This window comes from Heteronotia binoei, chromosome 9 (assembly GCF_032191835.1).
Source record: "Heteronotia binoei isolate CCM8104 ecotype False Entrance Well chromosome 9, APGP_CSIRO_Hbin_v1, whole genome shotgun sequence".
NCBI lineage: Eukaryota > Metazoa > Chordata > Lepidosauria > Squamata > Gekkonidae > Heteronotia > Heteronotia binoei.
Window position 1 is genome coordinate 64,412,771 of NC_083231.1, and position 22,671 is coordinate 64,435,441.

General features: G+C 42.1%; 1 protein-coding gene across 2 annotated transcripts; it reads left to right on the forward strand.

Annotated features, from left to right (window-relative positions):
- The first annotated feature begins 3,559 nt into the window (after positions 1–3,559).
- Positions 3,560–21,933, forward strand: SETD7 (SET domain containing 7, histone lysine methyltransferase). 2 transcript variants are annotated; one of them, XM_060247330.1, is made up of 8 exons: positions 3,560–3,901; positions 9,819–9,948; positions 10,622–10,823; positions 13,295–13,484; positions 17,688–17,769; positions 19,385–19,502; positions 20,474–20,631; positions 21,543–21,933. In XM_060247330.1, the coding sequence occupies exons 1-8, from the start codon at positions 3,862–3,864 to the stop codon at positions 21,721–21,723; spliced, it is 1,101 nt and encodes a 366-aa protein (XP_060103313.1). In that variant the 5' UTR covers positions 3,560–3,861; the 3' UTR covers positions 21,724–21,933. The 2 variants fall into 2 exon arrangements, 1 of the variants encoding a protein (XP_060103313.1); XR_009555833.1 differs by lacking the exons at positions 17,688–17,769; positions 21,543–21,933 and having other exon boundaries at positions 3,568–3,901; positions 20,474–20,575.
- Positions 21,934–22,671: the final 738 nt, after the last annotated feature.

A 22,671-nucleotide genomic window follows, 5' to 3' on the forward strand; every position in this document is an offset into this window, starting at 1 on the left:
CTGACCAATTTATAGCACACTGAATATGCAATTGTTAGTCATTTGCTGCCTTGGATCTAGACATCTTTGTCTACAATAGCAGCATGTTTGTCCCAAAAATGTTACATATTTTCCCAGCACAATAAAGTAGATACTGGAAAAAGACAAATTTCCCTTCATCTTGTACTGCATTCCTTTTGCAACTATTGTGCAGAATATGGTTGCATGAATTTCAGAAGCATTAAATAGTATGACATCACTGGCCATGAATGGCACCATTTCCCCATCTCTATATACTTATTTAATTTAAAAAACAAAACCAAACAACATTTGCATCTGAGCATTGACTTCATGGTCTGAGGAAAACCGTAGTTCTGGAACACTCATCAGTGCTAATTTTAAAAACCCACTGAAAGCAACAAATGACTCTACTTCCCTTGTAATGTCACTTCAGGAATCTTTTCTTGAATTCTTTAATGTGTTTACTGGCTACACTGTGCTTCACTAAGTTAAATTAGCACAAAGCACTGTTACAGCCCCATTTTAAAAGAAAAAATGCAAACTGCTGCAAAGCAGCTCTCCCAGTGGCAAGGTTACTTTCTATCCATTATTTGGAAAATAATATGTTGTTATCATGATGGGTTAGTACCGAAGATGGCATGGGGTGAAGTGAAGTTGTTTAGAAAGGCCATATGGTTTGTTAGAATACGCTTCTAAGCAGGGCTTTTTTTGCAGCAGGAACTCCTTTGCATATTAGGCCACAACCACTTGATGTAGCCAATCCTTCTGGAGCCTACAGTAGGCCTGTACTAAGAGCCCTGTAAACTCTTGGAGGATTGGCTACATCAGGGGTGTGGCCTAATATGCAAAGGAGTTCCTGCTACAAAAAAAAGCCCTTCTAAGTAAGTACTGGACACGTCACACAGTATTGACCTGTTAATTGTTTCCCATTTATAGGGACTAGTTTGGATCACTAGGAGAAAACCTAAGCCTGAGATAACCATCCAAGGCTTCTGCAAAATAGCATGCTAAATCAAAAAGCAAATCTTGGTAGTGCTCTCAGATGATGATGAGGTGGACACCTCAAGTGGCAGACAGTAAGGTGTCATTAAAGGCACCATTTTCAAGGGGTAACTCATCAGCAGTAAAAGAGCTCCTCCTTGAGTTCATTTACAAATTCAGAACAATGGGCCATCCAGGGCTGAACAGGGACACAGGATTCTTATCTCACTACCAGTGTTACCTCTAAGCTGAGTTAGCGTGAGCTAAATCACAGATTTTTTTTGTCTCCAGCTCACACATTTTTGTCTTAGCTCATGAAAATTGACCCCAGAGCACAATAATTTATGCAGCAGTTCACAACTTTAATGCCAGTAGCTCACAACTTTAATACCAATAGCTCACAAAGTAGAATTTTTGCTCACAAGACTCTGTAGCTTAGAGAGAACATTGCTCACTAGAGATTTTAATTTTCTGCCCATGAGCATTTCTGCCCTGCTCTATTTGAGCTGATTAGATTTTGCATTTGTACCTTTGCATCCTGACTTTCTTTGCAACACCCCTCCTACTTCAGGCTGGGTTATAAGGATTCTCGGATTTCCATTCCTACTTGTATCTGACAAAGGGAGTCCAAAATCTTCTTGGTCATTAAGGGCAGCAAAGTGTTATTTACAGGGCCAGCACATCTATTAGGCGACCCTAGGCAGTCACCTATGGGTGCAGCCCTGGAGGGGTGCCAAATTGGGCACCCCCAGGTGGTGGGGGGAGCGAGCAAACAAGGAAGGGAGAGCCACTGGCCTTCCTGCTTGCAGATAAAGGCCCTGCTGATCAGCGGGCTCTTTCACCTGCACCCTCCTGCACGTTTTCAATCATGCGGGAGGGAAGGGGAAGTAGAGGCGAGGGTGGCATTGTGCATGTGTCTGGACATGTGTCTGGATCACAGAACCTGCAGCCGGGCCGGTCAGCTGCACTGCATTACTCTACATGGCCACTAGCACAACAAGGAAGGGAGCTCTGCCCTGCCTCTCAGATGCCCCAGGTAAGACAGCTGAGGCGAAGCAGGGCAAGACGAGGCTGGCTGAGTGCCTGGGTGGGGGGAAGAACAGGGGCATGGGGGCCTCACCTGGGGCACTATATGGCCTGGTGTTGCCACTGGTTATTTATTTATTTAAACTCTTGAGAATGTCAGGAGGATTTTCTGCTATAACTTTGCAGATCACCACTTGTCTGTCAATGAGATGGGCAAGGAGGCTTCAACACTGGTTGTGTGAACTGTTTTTTAAAATCACTCCAAGGTGCACTGAAGACATTACACAAATGTGCGTAATTAAATTGGGAGGGGACACCCTAGCTGCTTCAGGTTCTATGGAGCAACCAAACTGCCAGCCTAACATGTGAATGGGGGCTAAGTCTTCCAGACCATATGCTTAGGACTAGGATGCAACTCAGCCAGCCAAGAATGCAAGTGTGGAGTGTAGGTCTGTAACATGCTAACACCTCAATCTAAATATGCGATTATTCAGAAGTGTCACTGAAACTGATGAGACTCACCAATGTCTGTAAACTTCAAAAAGTGTCTGTCTTCCAAAATTACCTTAGAAACTTCAATACATTATAACAAGACCTACAAAACTAAGTCAACAGAAAGCATATCTAGGCAACTTGCTTAATCTGAGCCAGGGCAGGTCCCTGCCAAGTATTTTCAGCGCTTGATCAGTTTTGCAGTTTGTGTAACAAAGAAAACACCTCTGTGAAAGTGAAAAATGTATTTATTTGACAGCTGAATAATCTTAGCCTACTCAATCTGGATTTAAATGCAAGACTTTGCTCCCTGTTTGATTCTCAGGCAGGCATGATGAACCCCAGTACTTCTCATTTCAAAAACCACAGCAGTCTTCCAACAGGATACTTTTTATGACTTCTCTCTGCTAGCATTTAGGGAGTGCTTGGACATGTATTGATATACCAGGGGTGGCCAAACTGTGGAACCACATGTGGGTCTTCCACATTGTGTGGCTCTTGAAGCTCCTACCACTCCATTGGCTGGTTTGGATAAGACATTTATCTCTTTAAATGCATTCTCCAAGCCAAGTCAGCCGGTGGCTTGGAGAATGCATTTAAAGTTGCTTTCTCTCCACCTCTCCATCCCCATCTATTTGCCTCCCTTCCCTCTGGCTCTCAAACATCTGACGTTTATTCTATGTGGCTCTTGTTAAGCAAGTTTGGCACGTCTGTTATCCAGCAGATCCAGCACTTCTTGCTAGCAGAGTAACTTTTCAGTAGTTCCCCTTTGTGTTGGGTAGCCAGCCACGTGCTTTGCCTGCTGCCTGCTGTGCTTCCAATCCATTGTCTTTTTGCCTGCTTGGATGTGAAAGCGGCAGGACCACCATCTCGCCCCACTAAAGCACTTTTCCTCTCCTCGATCGCCGAAACGACGAGGAGAGAAGCTAACACGTGCGCGCCGGGCCCCCGTGGCTCGCTCGCTCGCTCCGCCTGGGTTGGCTCGGGGCGGGGCACGAGGTCATTGGGCCGCTGGGGGTTTCGGCGCGGCAGCGTTTGCCGCCTTCTCCCTGCTGCGCCGGAGGGCTCGTGCTTTTCGGGGCTGCGCAGAGAGCTGTCAGTCAGGGAAGAGCCCCAGCCCAGGGTGATGTCAGTGGATCAGCTGCTCTATAACAAAGCGGGGAGAGCCGAGTGTAGGGAGAGAGAGCGGCGACAGAGGCGCTCGCTAGGCTGCGCGGCGGCGCCGGCAGCAGCGGCTCCTTGCCTGCCTGCTCAGCGAGCTGTAGGGGGAGACAACGGCAGGACTAGGCGAGCGCCAAGCCACGGGCACGCTCCCGGGCAGGGCTAGCTAAGCAAGTTGACTCCGGGCCGGCGGACTCTGCCATGGACAGCGACGAGGAAACGCTGGAAGAGACCGTGGAGGGTAAATGCCTCTTGACTGGGCCTGGGCGCAGAGGGGAGGAGGGGCGGCCCATCGGGCAGGGGAGTCAAGCCGAGGTGCCTTCCTGCTCAGGCAGCGCCGAGGAGTCCCTCCTCCACGGGGAGTAGTGTGCGTGTGGCGGCGGGTAAACATGGTGCCTGCCTGCCTGCTTTCCCGCCTCCTCTCGCTTTGGTTCCCACAGGGTCGTTTGGGGAGGGCGGCCAAGCGCATGAGGCGGGACCCCTCTGGCCGACAGGAAGTTGGCGCGGGGCACGGCCTGGCCTGCAGTTTCGGCGAAAGCCCCGACCCATCTTCCTCCCCAGTAAGCCCGGACAGAAATAGTTGCCCCACCCCGAAGGAGGAGGAGGTGGGATCTCCTCGTCTCTTCCTGCAGCGGCAGTTTTGCCCTCCCCCCCTCCTGCGCTTTTCTGCGCTGAGCCTTTGGGAGCGAAGGACAGGCTGGTGGTGTCCGAGAACCTTAAACTGAGTCCAAGTTAACTCAAGAGTAAGTTTTGGTGGGATCGCTGGGGCTTCCTTCTGGGCAAACATGAGCTTCAAAATCCAGACCGCATCTTGAAAACGTGCGTGGCTCGCTCCGGAGCCGGAATCGTCGTGTTGTCAAAACTGTCTTCAGCAGCCATGACTGATGAAGTGAAGCTTAATGAAAGTTGAAGCGTTCATGATGTTATCATTGCTTGGTTTATTGAATTGGTCTGTACAAAATGTGAAGATGTGTGATCAAAATTGCAACCCTTGGCAAGCTTTAGTCTTCTGCTCTCTTAATTTCCTGTTTTCCTCCCTCCCCCTTTCTTTTGGGGCTTGATTATATTAGTGTGCCAGAAACATCTTTCTGCTGTGGCGTTTAATATCAGTGGAGGTTTCTAGAAGAAAATAGCGTTGAGCTTGGCCTTTTGATTGCTGTGGCTCAGTCTGTCCTCTATTACAAGAGGAATGATAATGATAAGGACATGTAGATCTCAACAGGTCTTGAGTGTGGGAAATGGTTGTGATCAAGTGCCCATTAAGATTTGTAAGAGGGAGCTTCCAGCTGAGCTAAAAGAGGAGCAGGCAGGTGTGTATGTGTGTGTAAACACAGTTCTCTGATGCTGGTACAGAAAAAAAGGGAAGCAGTGAGTGACTTATTTTGAGTTGATGGAGCACCTTGGGTGTGTAGAGAATCTTTCTCTCTCTGGGGATCTGATGTGTGTGGGATAGCTGATCTGCTGCCCTGTAGGAGTTCCAGTTTGCTTCCATCTGTGTTCCGGTACTTGTATGTTTGTAAATAAAGCAGACACTATAAGATCATATTTCCAGTTCTCTCTCCTTCAAAAGGCACTACCAGTCCAGGTAAGCACTGCCCCAGCAACCTTCCACCACTCAGGGAAGTGGAGAGCATAAAATGTTTACCACTTTTGAAATGTTTTTGTACAGCCTAAGAGAGATGCCTGCTACTTTTATTCTTTAGTGCCCCACCCCCCAAAAATTAATTTCTTACTTCTGTGTACTTTTAAATGATGCTCCCGGAAAGGCTATAAGGCCATAGTTAACTGTTGACACTTCCCTAAGCACAGTAGGCGTGCAGCTGTTTCTGTGGAAGATGAGCATGCATGATGGGAGAAGGTAGATTCTGCATCCACCCTCATGTGCTCAGTTTCCATGGATATCCTGTGGAAAAAGAATTATCATGCAGTGTAGAATATTTTGGAATTTTACTAGCATTTTAAATGATAAATTATTTTCCAGGGACAAGCTTCAGTAAAAACAACTGGAATTATGGTGTACAACTAATGATTAGGTAATGGGAGTGACAAACAACTGTTGCATAATGTAAGCAAAAAACTAATGGTATTTTTTCAAGCAGTAAATAAATGTTGTTTACTCAGAAATGTAGAAAATACTAGGAGTGATACTTGCCAGTAAAAAAAAATGGCTTTGTGTGTTAAAAGCATTGAATTTAGGACAGAAAAAATCCACCTTTAAACTTCAGCAGGTTTGAGACTTGTGTTGATTCCAAAATTTTAGTAATTAATTTTAAAAAACAATAATGTATTATTGTAACTTTAAAGAGTTTCAGTTAGGATTTCTACAAATGTGAACCATTCACTGAACAGGTCTGCTGTTCAGCTTTTATCTTGGTGGGAGTCATAAGAACATAAGAGAAGCCATCCAGTCCAACACTCTGGGTCACACAGTGGCCTAAAAATCAGGTGTCATCAAGAGGTCCATCAGTGGGGACAGGACACTAGAAGCCCTCCCACTGTTGCCCCCTCAGGCACAGCACATCACTGCCCCAGACATAGAGTTCCATCAATACATTGTGACTAGTAGTCTACAGTTTCTGTTTTTAAAGATGTAATTGAAATAGAAATAAAACAAAAAAACATGGAGAAGATGGTCTCTTTTTTTCTGCAGCAAGACATACATGGCCAGGCCTAGGCCACTGTGACTTGTGTTTCTGATCTGCTTGGTGATGCCTACAGATGTAACAGGTGGTCAGTATTAGAAGTTTTGCTTTGTTGCTGGGTTTTCCTTTGATTGTAGCACGCTGTGGGGCAAGCAACTCCTACTTTCATCATAATCAGATAATAAGTAGTATTTCATCATAGTCAGATAATAGGTAGCATATCAACCAGGGGACTGATAATATTTACCGTATTTTTCGCACCATGAGACGCACTTCCCCCCCCAAAAAAAGGGGGGGGGAGTGTGTGCGTCTTATGGAGCGAAGGTACCGGTACCTACCTTCCTGAGGGGGGGGGGCGATCCGCTGTCTCCGCCTCTGATCCCGGCGCTTCCCCCGCGCCTGCCTGCCTGGCTCTAGCTCTGACGCTTACAGCAAGTGCCAGGATCGCTCCCTCTGCCCTCCGATCCCGGCGCTTGCTGTAAGCATCAGAGCTGAAGCTAGGCAGGCAGGCACGGAGGAAGCACGCTGCCCTCTCCACAGCTGGCGCTCACAAAGCGCTGGGTTTGCGGAGGGGGCGGGTGCTTCCTCCATGCCTTTCTGCCTGGCTTCAGCTCTGACGCTTACAGCAAGCGCCAGGATCGCTCCCTCTGCCCTCCGATCCCGGCGCTTGCTGTAAGCATCAGAGCTGAAGCCAGGCAGAAAGGCACGGAGGAAGCACGCTGCCCTCTCCACAGCCGGCGCTCACAAAGCACTGGGTTTGCGGAGGGGGCGGGTGCTTCCTCCATGCCTTTCTGCCTGGCTTCAGCTCTGATGCTTACAGCAAGCGCCGGGATCAGAGGACAGAGGGAGTGATCCTGGCGCTTGCTGTAAGTGTCAGAGCTGAAGCCAGGCAGAAAGGCATGGAGGAGGCGCCGGGATCGGAGGCAGCAGATCGCCCCCCAGGAGGAAGGTGCGTCCTATCGTCCGGAGCACCTTATGGTGCGAAAAATATGGTAATTACAGTTGACTGGAGTGACCTTTTGATGTGTCTGAAAACTAGTATTAATGCATGTTTTATTCCTTTTATATTAGAGTCATAAGCCACCATGGTCTGTCTCAGAACTCCTTCACATATTTGGAATTCCTTGTGACCTTTTTCTCTGGGCTTTATCAGCCAGCTTTTAGAGATGATCAGGGACTTGAGATTCAGGAAGTATTCACTTGAAAGCAACCTGATAAATATTCCAAAAATGGCTCTTTCAATAAAGGCCAGTGAATTCTGGCATGTTTGGAGTAGAAAGCCCTCAAAACAGCCCAATACCTTACCATGTAATCTTTTTTGTCTAGGGCAATGTTAATATATCTGGGGAATATTATATAGGAATACTTAATAGTAAAGCCTATGCAAAATACTGTAGAAGAGTGCACATTTTTTTTAAAAAAAAATGACTACACCAAGGTTGGTTTCTATATATTATGTGCATTGGCTTTGATGGGATATAAATGGGCAGCACCATTATGAGAAGAGACAAAATGAAAACAGTAAAGTGAGCACTGTGACTGCTTGATTTACCCCTAACTTGTGCAGTTTATTTCTTGGTCTTTACTCTTGTTGGTTCAGAAAGATGGGCCTTTTCATTGCCCGCAGATCCTTTTTTCTGTCCCTTCCATCTTGATGCTGTTTTTCTCTCATATTTTTCATAATTTCTGGCTTTGGAATGAATGAACTATGTCAGTGATTTAACTAAAGGGATGACACTAAGCCCATTAAAATGATTTTTAAACACATAAACATTCAAATCAGAAGTCAATTGGGTAAGTCAATCAGAAGTCAGTGAGTAAGCCCCATTAAGACTCTGTAGAACAAATGTCAGCTTCTGCTTTGCAGTACAGACTGATATAAAGTTACAAGTTGAGCTTTGCCTGAAGACTGACAGTTGCACAATTTATGCTTCCTTGGATGGCCTAAGCAAATAATTCATGCTAATCAGCCAAGCACCAGTGCCACAGTGTCTCTCTATTCATAAAAGAGCCAGTACTTTTGGGCTGGGTCACAAACTGAAGACAAATATTTGAGATGACATCAAAATGCTAGGAGCTTGACTTCTTGAAGACTGAACACATTTAATTAATTTAAAAACTAAAAAATGGCTTTAAGTGTATTCCAAGAGTTTATAGTATCAAAACACCATTCTCTGTTTCTGTTCATGAATATCCAAGAACCTTAAGGCAAAGTTTTCTTCAGCTTGTAAAGGAAAGGAAAGGGGGTTCCATAAAATGACAGTTGAGTAGCACATGACAGAATTGACAGTTTGTTGGTGCACTGTATAGCATTATATCAGTGTATTTAAGTGCTCTTGTGTTTTCTGATGTCTGGGGATTATAAGAGCAATCCTGTGATGATATTGGATTTATATCCCACCCTCCACTCCGAATCTCAGTCTCAGAGCAGCTCACAATCTCCTTTATCTTCCTCCCCCACAACAGACACCCTGTGAGGTGGGTGGGGCTGAGAGGACTCTCACAGCAGCTGCCCGTTCAAGGACAACCTCTGCCAGAGCTATGGCTGACCCAAGGCCATTCCAGCAGCTTACCCAAGGCCATTCCAGCAGCTGCAAGTGGAGGAGTAGGGAATCAAACCCGGTTCTCCCAGATAAGAGTTCACACACTTAACCACTAAATCAAACTGGCTCTCTATTCTATACTACTACTACTGTGTAATTGTTTAATACGTTGGCTTGGGCTGTTGTGGAATGAGTATATCATTTCTGAGTCACATGCCCTTTCAGTAGTGGTATCTACTTTATGTAAATGCCTGCTAGCAATGGTTTATAGTTTTATAATTTGTATGAAGCAGTCTTTTTTACAGAGGGGATTTGGATTGTTGCTCTGGCCTATGGTTTATGGTGTTTCACTGGCAAATGGAAAGGTAGTTGTGCAGTGTTCTTTCTGAACTGTGTTTCTTTGGCTTGGATCCAAACTAGACATTTTTTTAGGTTTTGGGATTTCTGCCCTCAGAGCACATCCTAGATCTGTAGTCTCCATATATAGAGAGGACAACTTGAGACTCAGTTAGTTGCCTGACAAATTAGTCGAAAACGTTTTTACTGCTCGGAAACAAGACTACAGCAGTGCATGTGTAACAATATGTTTTGAGACATTGGGCTAGTGTAAGCTGTTCCATCCTGAGCATGTATTTGCTGGTGGAGTAAATTTTACTTCCTTTTCTGTTCTTAGTCACTGACTCAGGATAGATTATGCTATGCTATTTGTTGGGTTTACCCTTTTTGTATGAAGCATTTTTGGAAGCATTTTGGAGGATTAAATACTTCTCAGAAACTCACACAGGTTTCTTTAAAATGGTTTCACTAGTACACTGTCCAGAATAAATTTTATGGATGCAATTGATAGCTACATTGCATAGGTCTCAGAAGTCAGATGAAAGTTGATCTTGCAAATATTATAAATACATAAATTTGTAGGATTTAGTATATTTATGGTATTCCTTTTTGTAGCCTGTTTTTATCATTATTTTAGGAGCACTTGATGATGATGGGCTGCCCCATGGATTTTGTACAGTCACATATTCATCCACAGACAGATTTGAGGGAAATTTTGTGCATGGAGAGAAGAATGGTCGTGGCAAGTTTTTCTTTTTTGATGGAAGGTAGGCATATTGTAATTTTCTTTAGTACTTATTTGTGTACACTCCACAGTGCTTAGAAGTTTATTCTTTGACTTCTAGTTGCCTTTTTCTATAGGCTATATGAATCAAAATAAATATGACCAGTTTTAAAGTTTTATCAAACATGAACATGGATCATTGATAATCAGTTGTTTAATTCTGCTCCCAGTCTTCCGTAAATTGTTTATTGTCTTATTGTCTTTGCTATAATATACTTCACATCAGGGCTTTTTTGCAGCAGGAACTCCTTTGCATATTAGGCCACACCCTTCTTATGTAACCAATCCTCCAAGAGCTTACAGGGCTCTTCTTACAAGCCAACTGTAAGCTCTTGGAGGATTGGCTACATCAGGGGTGTGTGGCTTAATATGCAAAGGAATTCCTGTTACAAAAAAAGCCCTGCTTCACATGGGAATGCTTCTCATCTAAAACAACAATGTATAGTACTTTGAAGATGAAGGAATCAAAGTGCTGAAGATAAGTGATGGCATCTGTTCTGCACAGAGACTGTCCCTCATCTGTAATAGCTGCCTTATTCATCTCGGTGGAAAAGAGGCAGCCGTTTGCCAAAATACTTTATTAATTTGGCTTGAAAAATGACTAATATGTAAATAATACATATGGTTCCTCCACACTATTTATTTTACTTTGCCAGTACACTTGAAGGATATTATGTTGATGATGCTCTGCAAGGTCAAGGAGTGTACACTTATGAAGATGGAGGAGCTCTTCATGGCTCTTACATGGATGGAGAACTGAATGGGCCAGCCCAAGAATATGATGCCGATGGACGACTGATATTTAAAGGACAATACAAGGATAATATTCGACATGGTATTTGTTGGATATACTACCCAGTAAGTCTGTTTGACTTCCTCAAAACTGGTATTTAAAAGCTTTCTTGGTGGATCATTGATAAATGTGCTTGTGTACTTATGCTCCGAGTCTTCTGTAAATCGGGGCATCTGATGCAATGCAATAGCAAAATTGTCATGAGAGGCTCTTGCAACATAAGTCGTACGTTCTGTGCAGGTACTTTCTGTAAAGGCTGTTTGAGTCCAGGATGCTCAGTTTCAACCACCTAAGAACAGTTGGAAGGTGATAACTTCTTGTTGTTAGCAAATGATACAGGAGGATAGGATAGATTCGTTTCACACTGAATGTTTACAAACATTCTACAAAGAGGGCTACAGCAGACAGAAAGCTAAACAAAATAACAAGCTGCTGGACTGAAGGAATCTCCATATGTACAGGGACTGTGTTGCTTTTACTTATTTGGATTTCCATCATTCTGAGGACTGGTTCTACATTGTATATTTGATGTGATTGTTATTACTTCTGTTATTGTATGGTATGCTATTTCAGCAACCTTGTAACTGGTAACTATTACAATAGTTATTATTTGCAACGACTTGCTATTTTGTCACACTGAATGTTGCTTGTGTAGAAAGTACACTGTGTCATGGTAGCCATGCTTGCTGTTAGATTTGGGTCTCATCATGAGTGAAGGATCTTTCTTGGTCTTTATTTCTGTCTCTTTAGGACAGGAGCTAGTCTTCTTTCGTGAATATCTGTTTAGTGAATATCTGTCTTTAATTATTCTAAATTTAAAGACAGTATAGCAGAGTTGCTTCTTGTTTTCACAAATGAATAGCTCTATTCAGGCCATTCAAGCGAGTGACACTTTGCCTAAATAAATAGTGAATAGGTTCTGTATTGACCGTGTACATGCTTTAGAAATCAATCTTTTGTAACAAAATGTTCTGAACTCTGAAGCTGGAAAAACAAATTATGCTGTTTAAACATCTACACTTTTTGCTGTCATCTCAAAAGAACCGTGATGAAACTGACTCCTCTATAAAGCAGTGTAGAGAGACTGATCATAAATGCACTGCTGGATTTGTAGATATTCCTTAAGAAATTTGGCCTGATATCCTCAAACACTATCCTGGAAGTAAGGCTTCTTGACTAAAATGGGACTTAATTATGAGTAGACTTGCTTAGGAGTGTTCTTTAATAATTTTCTTAGTAGCCATGTATAGGAATGCTTGAATCTTGTTGGCAAATATATTACAGAAAATTATATGGAACCCTAGGATGGTTGTCATGAATTAAACAGATATTGTAGAAAGAGAACAGAAAAAGGCTCTTGGTTTGTATGACTTTCAGCTTTCTGGTACACAAACTAGCATGCCATCGTGAGCAGAGTCACATCCTACTCAGTCTACTGCAGTCAATGATCTTAGAAGGATGTAACTCTTCTTAGGATGGCACTGTAATTCCAGCGCAAGCCTTTCCTAGGTGAGCTGATTTGTAAAATAGTAGAAAGATAATAATAATATGATGATATTGGATTTATATCCCACTCTCCACTCCAAATCTCAGAGCAGCTCACAATCTCCTTTATCTTCCTTCCCCACAACAGATACCCTGTGAGGTGGGTGGGGCTGAGAGGACTCTCACAGCGGCTGTCCTTTCAAGGACAACCTCTGCCAGAGCTATGGCTAACCGAAGGCCATTCCAGTAGGTGCAAGTTGAGTGTGGAATCAAATCTGGTTCTCCCAGATAAGAGTCTGCGCACTTAAGCACTACAGCAAACTGGCTCTCTTGAAAGATGACAAGTAGAGGGCTGTGAAACTCGTAGGAGGGAGTCCCTTCTCCCACAACTCTCTTGCCAAGCCCAGAGTGGCCCTCTGGACTCTCTAGCTGTTTCTGCCAGGTCCTTGGGCTGTTCCGCTGCTGTGACCAGCACAGTTCCTATGCTGCTCTGCTATCACACCCAATGCAGAGCCTCAGACTTCAGGGCTGCTGCTGCCAGACCTGATACAGCCCCCAGGTTCTCTGGCAGCTGCTGCCAGACCCAACATGGCTACCAGGTTGTGCCACCAGTGGCAGCTTGCCCAGTGTGGCTCCCGATGTGCACCAATGATGGCATGGCTAGCATGGATTGTGGGTTGCATGGCTGCTGCCAGACCCAGCACAGCTCTCGGACTATGCAGTCACTGCCAGACCTAGTACAGAGCCCCAGCCTGTACAGCTGCCATTGACCACTGGAAGTAAGTATTTTGGAGGGGGATTTCACTCTTTTTTTTCCAGATTTTTCTTCAAACTTGGGGGATGCCCCCAAGACATCTTGGGGACATCAGTGGGATCTGGGAACTGAGTGTCAAATAGAGACTTGGAACCTTAGAATCAAACTATTATGTGGTTATTTTATTACAGAAATTGTTAACTTTACAATTGACAGGATCATAGCGTTATAAAAAATCAGTTTTTTTCCCCCCAAATACATTCTTAAATTCTCATACCAATCTTGTTGCTCTTTCAGGATCGCGGGTATCTGGTTGGAGAAGTCAATGAAGAAGGAGAGATGACTGGAGAGAAGATAGCTTACGTGTACCCTGATGGGAAGACAGCCTATTATGGGCACTTCATTGATGGTGAAATGTTAGAAGCAAAATTGGCAAATCTTTTATCCATAGAAGAAGGAAAGCCACAATTTGAAGTAGTTCCAGGCAGTAAGTTCCCACTAGAGCTTTTTGTGCCATTGCATTTATACTATTGCATCCCATAATGTGTGTGCAGTACACTATGCTCAACACTTCCTTGAAGATGATAATTTCAAGTAAAAATATTGCTCTGTAAAAAAAAATTGCAAAGAAATCTTTTCATAATAATGACTTGACAACCTGGATAGATGGATTTTATTTTTCCCATGGAACTAAAAAACCCCCCAAGTACATGGCATTCAAAGGAAGTCTCCCATACAGGCACTGACCAGACTCAGACCTGTTTCATTTTCAGCAGTTATTGTCATGTGTCCCCATATCATACCTTCAGACTATGCTTATGTGGAATGTATGCTTGCTGCTATAAAATGTGGCGATTTAGAACCACCCCAATTTTGTATTTGTATTTTGATTAACATAGGTACAAAGTACATATGCCTTGTGCAGAGTTGACATATATGTTTCACTCCCCACTTTTCTTGATAAAATACATAGGAGTACCACATTTTTTGCAAATGGTGGCTTCTATGAACACTCATTCATAAACTTTATATTTTTTGAAAAAAAGTATAATGATTGGCCCTCAGTGGATGGTATCTTAAGAGTTTTGTTTGCACATTTTCTTTTTAAGCTTTGTTAATAATAAAAGTTTTCCTATGGTTATATGCAATGAGTACCACCATAATGTTCTATTTCTGTTGATGTTTTTGGAAGATATTTCTCAAACCTTTACATCTCTGTCCATTCTTCTAAATTTGCTCTGCTTTCTGGGCTCCACTTAATCCATTGCCAACCTTTTGTTGAGCAGGTAAAAATATAACTTTTGTCATGCTTCTAGTTCATGTTCTCCTGCCTTCATTATTTCTTTTATTTTTACAAAATTTGTATGCTGCCTCTCTAGACCTGCTCAGGGCAGCTCATACTTGAATGTGGTGTACCACATTCTCTCACCAATGATGTTTAACATCTATATGTGCCCCCTTGCCCAGGTTGCCAGAGGTTTTGGGCTGGGTTGTCACCAGTATGCAGATAACACCCAGCTCTATCTGTTGATGGACAGCCACCCAGATCCACCCCTGACCACCTGACCAGGGTGTTGGAAGCAGTGGCTGGTTGGCTACAACTGAGCCGGCTGCAGCTTAATCCAACTAAGATGGAGGTCCTGGGGGGCTAAGACCGGGCATCCGACTCCCCAACCTGGATGGCGCACCTCTTGTGCCAGCTCAGAAGGTGAGGAGTTTGGGTGTGATACTGGATGCCACCCTTTCTATGGAGGCCCAGGTCACAGCAGTTGCACGATCTGCCTTTTACCATGTTCAGCAGGTCAAACAGCTAGCTCCCTATCTGGCTCCCCAGGACTTAACTACAGCGATCCATGCAATGGTCACTTCCAGACTGGACTACTGTAACTTGCTCTACGCAGGCTTGCCCTTGAGACTGATCCGGAAACTCCAGCTGGTGCAAAATGCTGCAGTGCGATTGCTGACCGAACTGCCTTTACAGGCAGGCAGTTGGCCAATGCTGCGCAGTTTGCATTGGCTACCAATTGAGTACTAGTTCCGCTTTAAGGTTCTAGTACTGACATTTAAAGCCGACATACCTGCGGGACCATCTCTCTCCATATGAGCCTCAGAGTATTACAATCGGCCAATCAACATCTTCTGACTATCCGTGGCCCAAAGGACGTCCAGCTTGCCTCGACTAGGGTCAGGGCCTTTTCAGCCCTGGCCCTGACCTGGTGGAATCAGCTCCCCATGGAGAGTCAGGCCCTACCTGACTTACTACCATTCTGTAGGACCTGTAAAACAGAGCTGTTCTGCCAAGCTCTTAGCTGAGGCAAGCAGGTGTTCTTACTTTATTGATCATACCATCTAACTGGCCTCCCTACACTGATTTACCATCCTGATTGCTGGAGATCGGGCTGATATTCTTGACATTTCTGATACTTAGGACACCTGTGTCTTAATTTGTAAAATGTGCTACACCAGCCATGCTGTTTTTATCTAATTGTTTTTATTGTTTTATTGTTGGATTTTAACTGTTCTACTATGCTGTAATCCACCCTGAGCCCACTATGGGAATGGGTGGACTATAAATCTACTAAATAAATAAAAATACCTAAGGTAATAAAGTAAGACCAAGTTGGGAATTCAAATAACTCAATAAAAACAAATCACATCAATAAAAAGCCCAACAAATATAATATATAATTAGGAATGTGATAATAAAAGCAAATCGGGTCATTATAGCACATTAAACAGAGAACGATCTAAAATTGACAGAACAGTCCAAAAAAAACAACCCAGCTTTAAAAGATGGAACTCTTAGTTAAAAGCCTGAGTATATAGAAATGTTTGGGACTGATATTTAAAGGTAAGGAAAGTAGGCGCTAGGAGGGAGCATATTCCAAAGGCAAGATGCCACCACTGAAAAAGTCCTGACTCTGGTGGCCCCAACTTAACTCTACAGATAGAGATATAAACAACAGGGTTTGAGAAGAGTATCTAAACTGGATAATATGGGAAGAGATGGTCCTTCAAATATCCTGGTACCAAGCCATTCTTTTTGTCTTACATTGTATAACTTCTGTGCACAGAACTGGAAAGAGGAAGAAAGAGCTAGGCACTGGGAGAGACTGTGGGTGCACTCACACACACTAAATAATGTGCTCTGCAACTGGATTTTTACTGTGTAAGAACAGGAAAATCCACTTGCAAACAGTTGCCATGTGAAAGCACCCAGAGAAACTGCATTGCTTTGTAGTAGCAGCACCTATGGATTACTCATAGAATCCCTTCCTGCAGGTATTTTTTGAGTTCTTTTCTCACAGTTTGAGAACCTAGGACATACAGTAGTAACAGAATGCAAGATCACATAGTAAAATGGTTGTTGGTTCAGAGCTACTGAAATAAAGCTTACAGGACAGCTTACTCTGAAAATAGAACATAATTGCCTTCTAGAAAAGGTTGATTGTATTCATAGACCCATTTTTTAAAATTTGGTTTCCAAAAAACCCATGTCCTACCCATCTTCAAACATCCAGTTTTCTTACCTACGTGTTCTACATGTATTTTTTTTTCATGATGAAAAGTATCAAAAAGGTTTATTTTAAAAGGGTAGATATAAATTTAATATGTACTCTCACGTTGTTGTTAAAATTTTCAAAACATGAAAATGATAATTTTAAAAAATGTTTGTCTTGAAATTTCCTTTCTAGCTTTTTTGTTATTGTTTGTTTTTAATAACTAAACTAATGCAACAAAACTTCAAAAAATTTGCAACTTCACTGCTCCTATCTTAAATGTTTATAAGAATCTGTAAATCCAACTTTAGTGATATTTAAGCACTCATTACTGTTGATAGTACATTTCTGATTAGTAGGTGAAGGGAAGAGAAGTAGTGCATATGCAACAGTTCTATGCAAAATTGACCAGTTGCATTCTATTATTCCTATTCTATATACTTCCTAATAAGTTAGGAAGCAATGGGCTGGATCCTGGATTCCTCTTGGTCCTCTGCTGCAGCATGCATATTCCTCAGATGCTAGACTTTCCCTTTCATTCAAGATCAGTTGTGAGCTGCAGCATGCCTATGCTACACAACAGAACACCTTCACAGTGGATAAAGGAAGGTGACTGGAAACAAGTTATAGGATCCAAGCTATTATTTCAAGTTGGGTGAACACGAACTAATCTTGATATAAAAATGATACATCTGGCCACTGTTTGCAGTTGCAGAGAGAAGTGAAAAGGGTGGAATAATGGGATGCAAGTTTAATTAGCTATTAAAACATCCCTAGTTAAAAGAGAGCCAGTTTGGTGTAGTGGTTAAATGTGTGGACTCTTATCTGGGAGAACCAGGTTTGATTCCCCACTCCTCCACTTACAGCTGCTGGAATGGCCTTGGGTTAGCCATAGCTATCACAGGAGTTGTCCTTGAAAGGGCAGCTGCTGTGAGAGCCCTCTTAGCCCCACCCACCTCACAGAGGGTCTCTGTTGTGGGGGGAGAAGATATAGGAGATTGTAAGCCACTCTGAGTCTCTGATTCAGAGAGAAGGGAGGGTTATAAATCCACAGTCTTCTAAAATATCTCCATTTGCTTTTTTTACAAATAACATTTTCTTGTGGTTGTACTGAATGCATAACCCTTTAATAAGAAAACTACTTGAATTTTAATATTATCCATTAATTCCTTTACTAATTTTGTTTTTAGGCCCAGTATACAGTTTTGATAAATCTACTTCATCCTGCATTTCTGCAAATGTTCTTCTTCCTGATCCTTACGAATCAGAAAGGTAGAATCACTTTTTTGTATAAATGAAACTTTCACCTTGCTTAAATATTTTCAAGAAATGTTAGTTGTTCTGCTTGTATGTTAGTTCATCATCCTACAGCCTTTTATTATTTGAATGGTGAACAAGATTGCTTGTGAGGGTGCCTTTCAGATTTGTGCTTTAACTTGAAAGATGTCTTCAGTGTCTCAGTTGAATTGAAATGTTTTCCTTAAAACACATTAATTGACTTTAAAGATGTGTGATTGTAGCAGACAACCTATTCCTTTGAAAGCAGTTTTAAGAAATTTTTAAATACAGTACAGCAAGACTGAGCATCATAAACAAACTCGAATTATTTCTGACACACATGAAATTGGTTAATTGTTGGGTTTGAACATTATCTTCTTCCTTTACTAAGTCTGAAGTGTTCAGAAAACTCCTATTTGGTTGTGACCTCCAAATGTGAATGGCTTAACTCATTATTACCCATTTCTGTCCCCATGATACGAATTCTTATATGAAATTAAGGAATTCTTATATGAAATGAGATAGAAACTAACCTCAGTTAAGAAAGCTTTACCCATATTTGGACATCATAGCTAACTGGATTTTGTATTGGCTTGCCATGTAAAGGGGGAGGGAAAGGGAAGAAGCCCAGCAATTTAATTAGGGTTGTGCCTGTGACAGATAATGACTTTATCATGAGCTTCAGAGATGTGCATCCTTCCACCAGCCAGTATGCAGTCAAGAAACTAAAGTCTTCAGGGACAGAACTGAGGAAATGCAGCATTTTGTAAGCTAGTACAGCTTTCCTTTAATGTAGGAACTTCTGTCATATTTAACGTCTGTACTGGCATATTTTCTCTGGTTTAATTTTATTTTCCTTTCTGGCTTACATAGTCCCTTTGACAAATCAGTGGAGTAAAGAAAGCTTGCTTTTCTGTATGTGTATTATAAAAATTATACCTGGAAGAGATAGGAGAAAATATTATGTTTCTGTACAGAGCTGTAATTCACTGGTACTTAACTGTGCTGCATCCCAATTTAGATCCAGTTTATCTTTCTTTGAATTTTTAAACATATATTTGTACTTGTTCTGACATTTATGTTTCCATTTTTTCTCTCTGCATTTTGGAATGTAATGCAAAATTGGACTGGGGCTTGGATCCTAAATTTCCCACTGAATATGTGAGCTTACATTTGTGGATGATTATGCACTTAACAGGAGGGAACCTTAGGATCCAGTCCATTATACTGCAGAAAAGTGTATAGTCTGTATAGTCTCAGCATTTTTTGTTTGTTTGTTTTATTGCTGGTAGGTTGTCAGATGTACCCAAAGTAATATAAACTATGACAGAATTATCAGTATATCTACAAAATATAAACATTTGTTTGGGGAGGGATGGTGGCTCAGTGGTAGAGCATCTGCTTGGTAAGCAGAAGGTCCCAGGTTCAGTCCCCAGCATCTCCAACTAGAAAGGGTCCAGGCAAGTAGGTATGAAAAACCTCAGCTTGAGACCCTGGAGAGCCGCTGCCAGTCTGAGTAGACAATACTGACTTTGATGGACCGAAGGTCTGATTCGGTATAAGGCAGCTTCATATGCTTATATGTTCATATGTTACCTTTGTTTGTCAGGGTATATGTGGATACATCTCTCATTTCCAGTGCTGGAGAAGGGTTGTTTAGTAAAATAGCAGCTGAAGCTGGCACAGTGATGTCCTTTTACAATGGAATACGGATTACGCACCAGGAGGTGAAGTACAGAACTTTACTGCTGTTCAAAATACACTGTGACGTAAAAACTCTCTCACTGATTGTTAACTCTGTTATACTTGGGGTATACTTCAGATGTTTCAGTATGCATAAAGCTTTAATATACATGCAGAAATTTTGTAAAATAAGTAATAAAGGACATACACCATAGCTGTTGTGAGATGGTGCCTTCCAACTGCTACAAGCACATATTTTATTTCACCCCCTGCACAGCATGAAGGAAAGAAAACCCAAAGGACCCAACCATAGAGAAAGAAAAGTAGATTTTTCACATATGATGTGCTCACATCACTTTACTTATTTATTTTACAATATTTATAGTATTTATAGTCTTCCTTACTCAGAATGTTTTTACTGTGTATATTGTTTTTAGAACTATCAAGAGCTGTTTGCTTTTCAGTTTCTTTACTGAAGGGAGCCAGGGTGGTGTAGTAGTTAGTGTGTCAGACTAGGATCTGGGAGACCTAGATTGGAATCCCCTCTCTGCCATGGAAGTTTGCTGGGTGATCTTGGACCAGTCACACACTCCCAACCTTCTCTACCTCATAGCATTATTGTGAGGATAAAATGGAGGAGAGGAGAACAATATAAGCTGATTTGGGTCCCTAATGGGGAGAAAGTCAGGGAATAAATAAAATAAATATGAGTCCTCGGAAATATTAAAAATGAATGATTGTATCCTAGTGCTAGCAAACATTTTTGGCAGGTATGTCAGAATTTAACTGAGTGGTGCAACTGAAGTGAAAAGAAGTGAGGGAAGACTTAGCTATGAACAGGATTACTAAAGTAAAATTGGCTTCTTTTGGACTTGGCTTCTGATATATTTGCCATAAGGCTATTCACTGAGGGATCCCTGAATAACATGCAAGACAAGATGGGTCTTTTCTGGGTCTCTGACAAAATATAGACAAAGTTAACAATGCAGTACTTTTCATTTATTTTGAAAATTAGGTGGACAACAGGGACTGGGCTTTGAATGGAAATACAATATCCCTGGATGATGAAACAGTCATAGATGTACCAGAACCCTACAACCGTGCAGCCAAATATTGTGCCTCATTAGGACACAAGGCAAATCACTCCTTTACACCTAACTGTCATTATGAATCGTAAGTATGAAAGTCGCTCTGAACATCTGATGCTGCTTTTGAAATGTAAGGCTCTTGTTTAGTAATCCAATAACTTGTGGAAACAGATGTGACCTTAGGACCAAAGTGAGATATTAAGAGAAATTCAAAGAAGCCATCCCTGGGGAAACGCCAGGGCCAGTCCAAAATGTTTAAGTGTCCCAAAGGGCACAATCTTTGTGTCTCTTGTAATATCGCATGCTGTTATGGTAGTCCCCTGTGCAAGCACCTGTCATTCCCAACTCTGGGGTAACATCTCATCATGATGTTTTCATGGCAGACTTTTTATCAGGTGGTTTTTCATTGCCTTCCCCAGTCATCTACACTTCACCCTCAGCAAGCTGGATACTCGTTTTACCAACCTCTGAAGGATGGAAGGCTGAGTCAACTTCCTGAGATCAAACTTAGGTCGTGAGCAGAGCCTGAACTGCAGTACAGCAACTTACCACTCTGTGCCACAGGGCTCTTAGTGCAGGGCCTACTGTAAGCTCCAGGAGGCTTGGCTACATCAGGAGGATGTTGCCTAATATGCAAATGAGTTCCTGATACAAAAAAAGTTCTGGCTTTGTGGATGTACCTTTGTGTAGCACACAATTATCTTGGCCAAAAGCTGTTAAGCCTCTGTGAGTAGAAATGTAGAATTCTGAGGCTTTTCACCTTGCTTTTAAAAGAAGTGCCTTGGGCAGATTTTTAAAAATGAAAACCAATAGTTTTGGGCTTAGGAATGCCAACCCAGAAATATAACTTGATCTCCAGAGTACAGCGTTATACCCTGCTGAGGTCCCTGCACTCCCTAGGCTGTACCCCCAAATCTCCTGGAATTTTCCAATGCAGAACTGGGAACTCTGTTTTTGTGCTTGAAACATAACACTACATTTTTCTTTATTTTCTAGGTACGTTCATCCTCGTTTTGGGCTGATTAAATGTATTCGCACTATTAGGGCTGTTGAAAAGGATGAAGAATTAACAGTGGCTTATGGCTATGATCACAATCCCTCTGGACAAAATGGGCCAGAAGCACCAGAGTGGTACCGTGTCGAACTGAAGGCCTTCCAAGCTGCCCAGGAAAAGTGAAATGTGTACAGCTTTCTTCCTCAACAAACTGGATCTATGCACTACTTTCATATTGAAAATGGGACAGCCAGAGATTTTTGTTCCATGGCTCTTCACTCTTTGTTAGAGAGGGATTCCTTGCATACTAACAAATTTTAACCTTTAGAGCAATTTTTAATAATTTTAATGAAAGAACTATTTAACATGCTATACAAGACAGTGTGAATATGTGGCAGTTTTCATCTAATGCATCATATGCAAAGATGCCAAAATTTAAGGGTATAAAAAGACTGGGATCCCCCCCCCCACACAGTCTAGTTGTTATTGTGCAACTACATTTGTATAGATGCCGTTTGTGATGGTACTAGAATTGTGCTGTTCTTTATTTTTCTTTATTCCTGAAAATAGTGTAATTTTAAAACCTTTGATCAACTATTACTTTAGAGCAGGTTTTTATTTTGGTGCATAGGAGTTTGGCCTTTTAAATCCTTTCTGTAAACATTATTGTTTTCTAAAACTTGTCTCTTCTGAATCTGCACAAAGGCTTAACCAGAAGTGCTCTATACTGGTATGTGTGACTGAATGGACAAAATGCATTTTTGACATGTTCCTAAAAACAGCAGGGTTGGGTGTCAGTCACACTAGGATAGTTTCTAGTTGCTGGTATTGCTGTTGTTGCCATTTTAAAAAGTTGAAACGGGAGACAGGGTAATTTATGAAAAGATGCTGCTGGTTAGAATTGATGTTGGTGAAAGTGATTTAAAGATGAACCCAGAAGTCTCTTACTTGCTTAAAACTTTTTCCTTCCTTTCCTGCCTCTGAATGATTGTGTTGTTTCCCGGAATACTGAGAATGAAATATATACCTCAGGGGAGGGGAAAGTTTATTTGGTGTACAAGGACAAAGTCATGACAGGAGAACATTGCACTTTGGAGCTGCTTTTAGGACATGGCATAATGAAGAAAATTA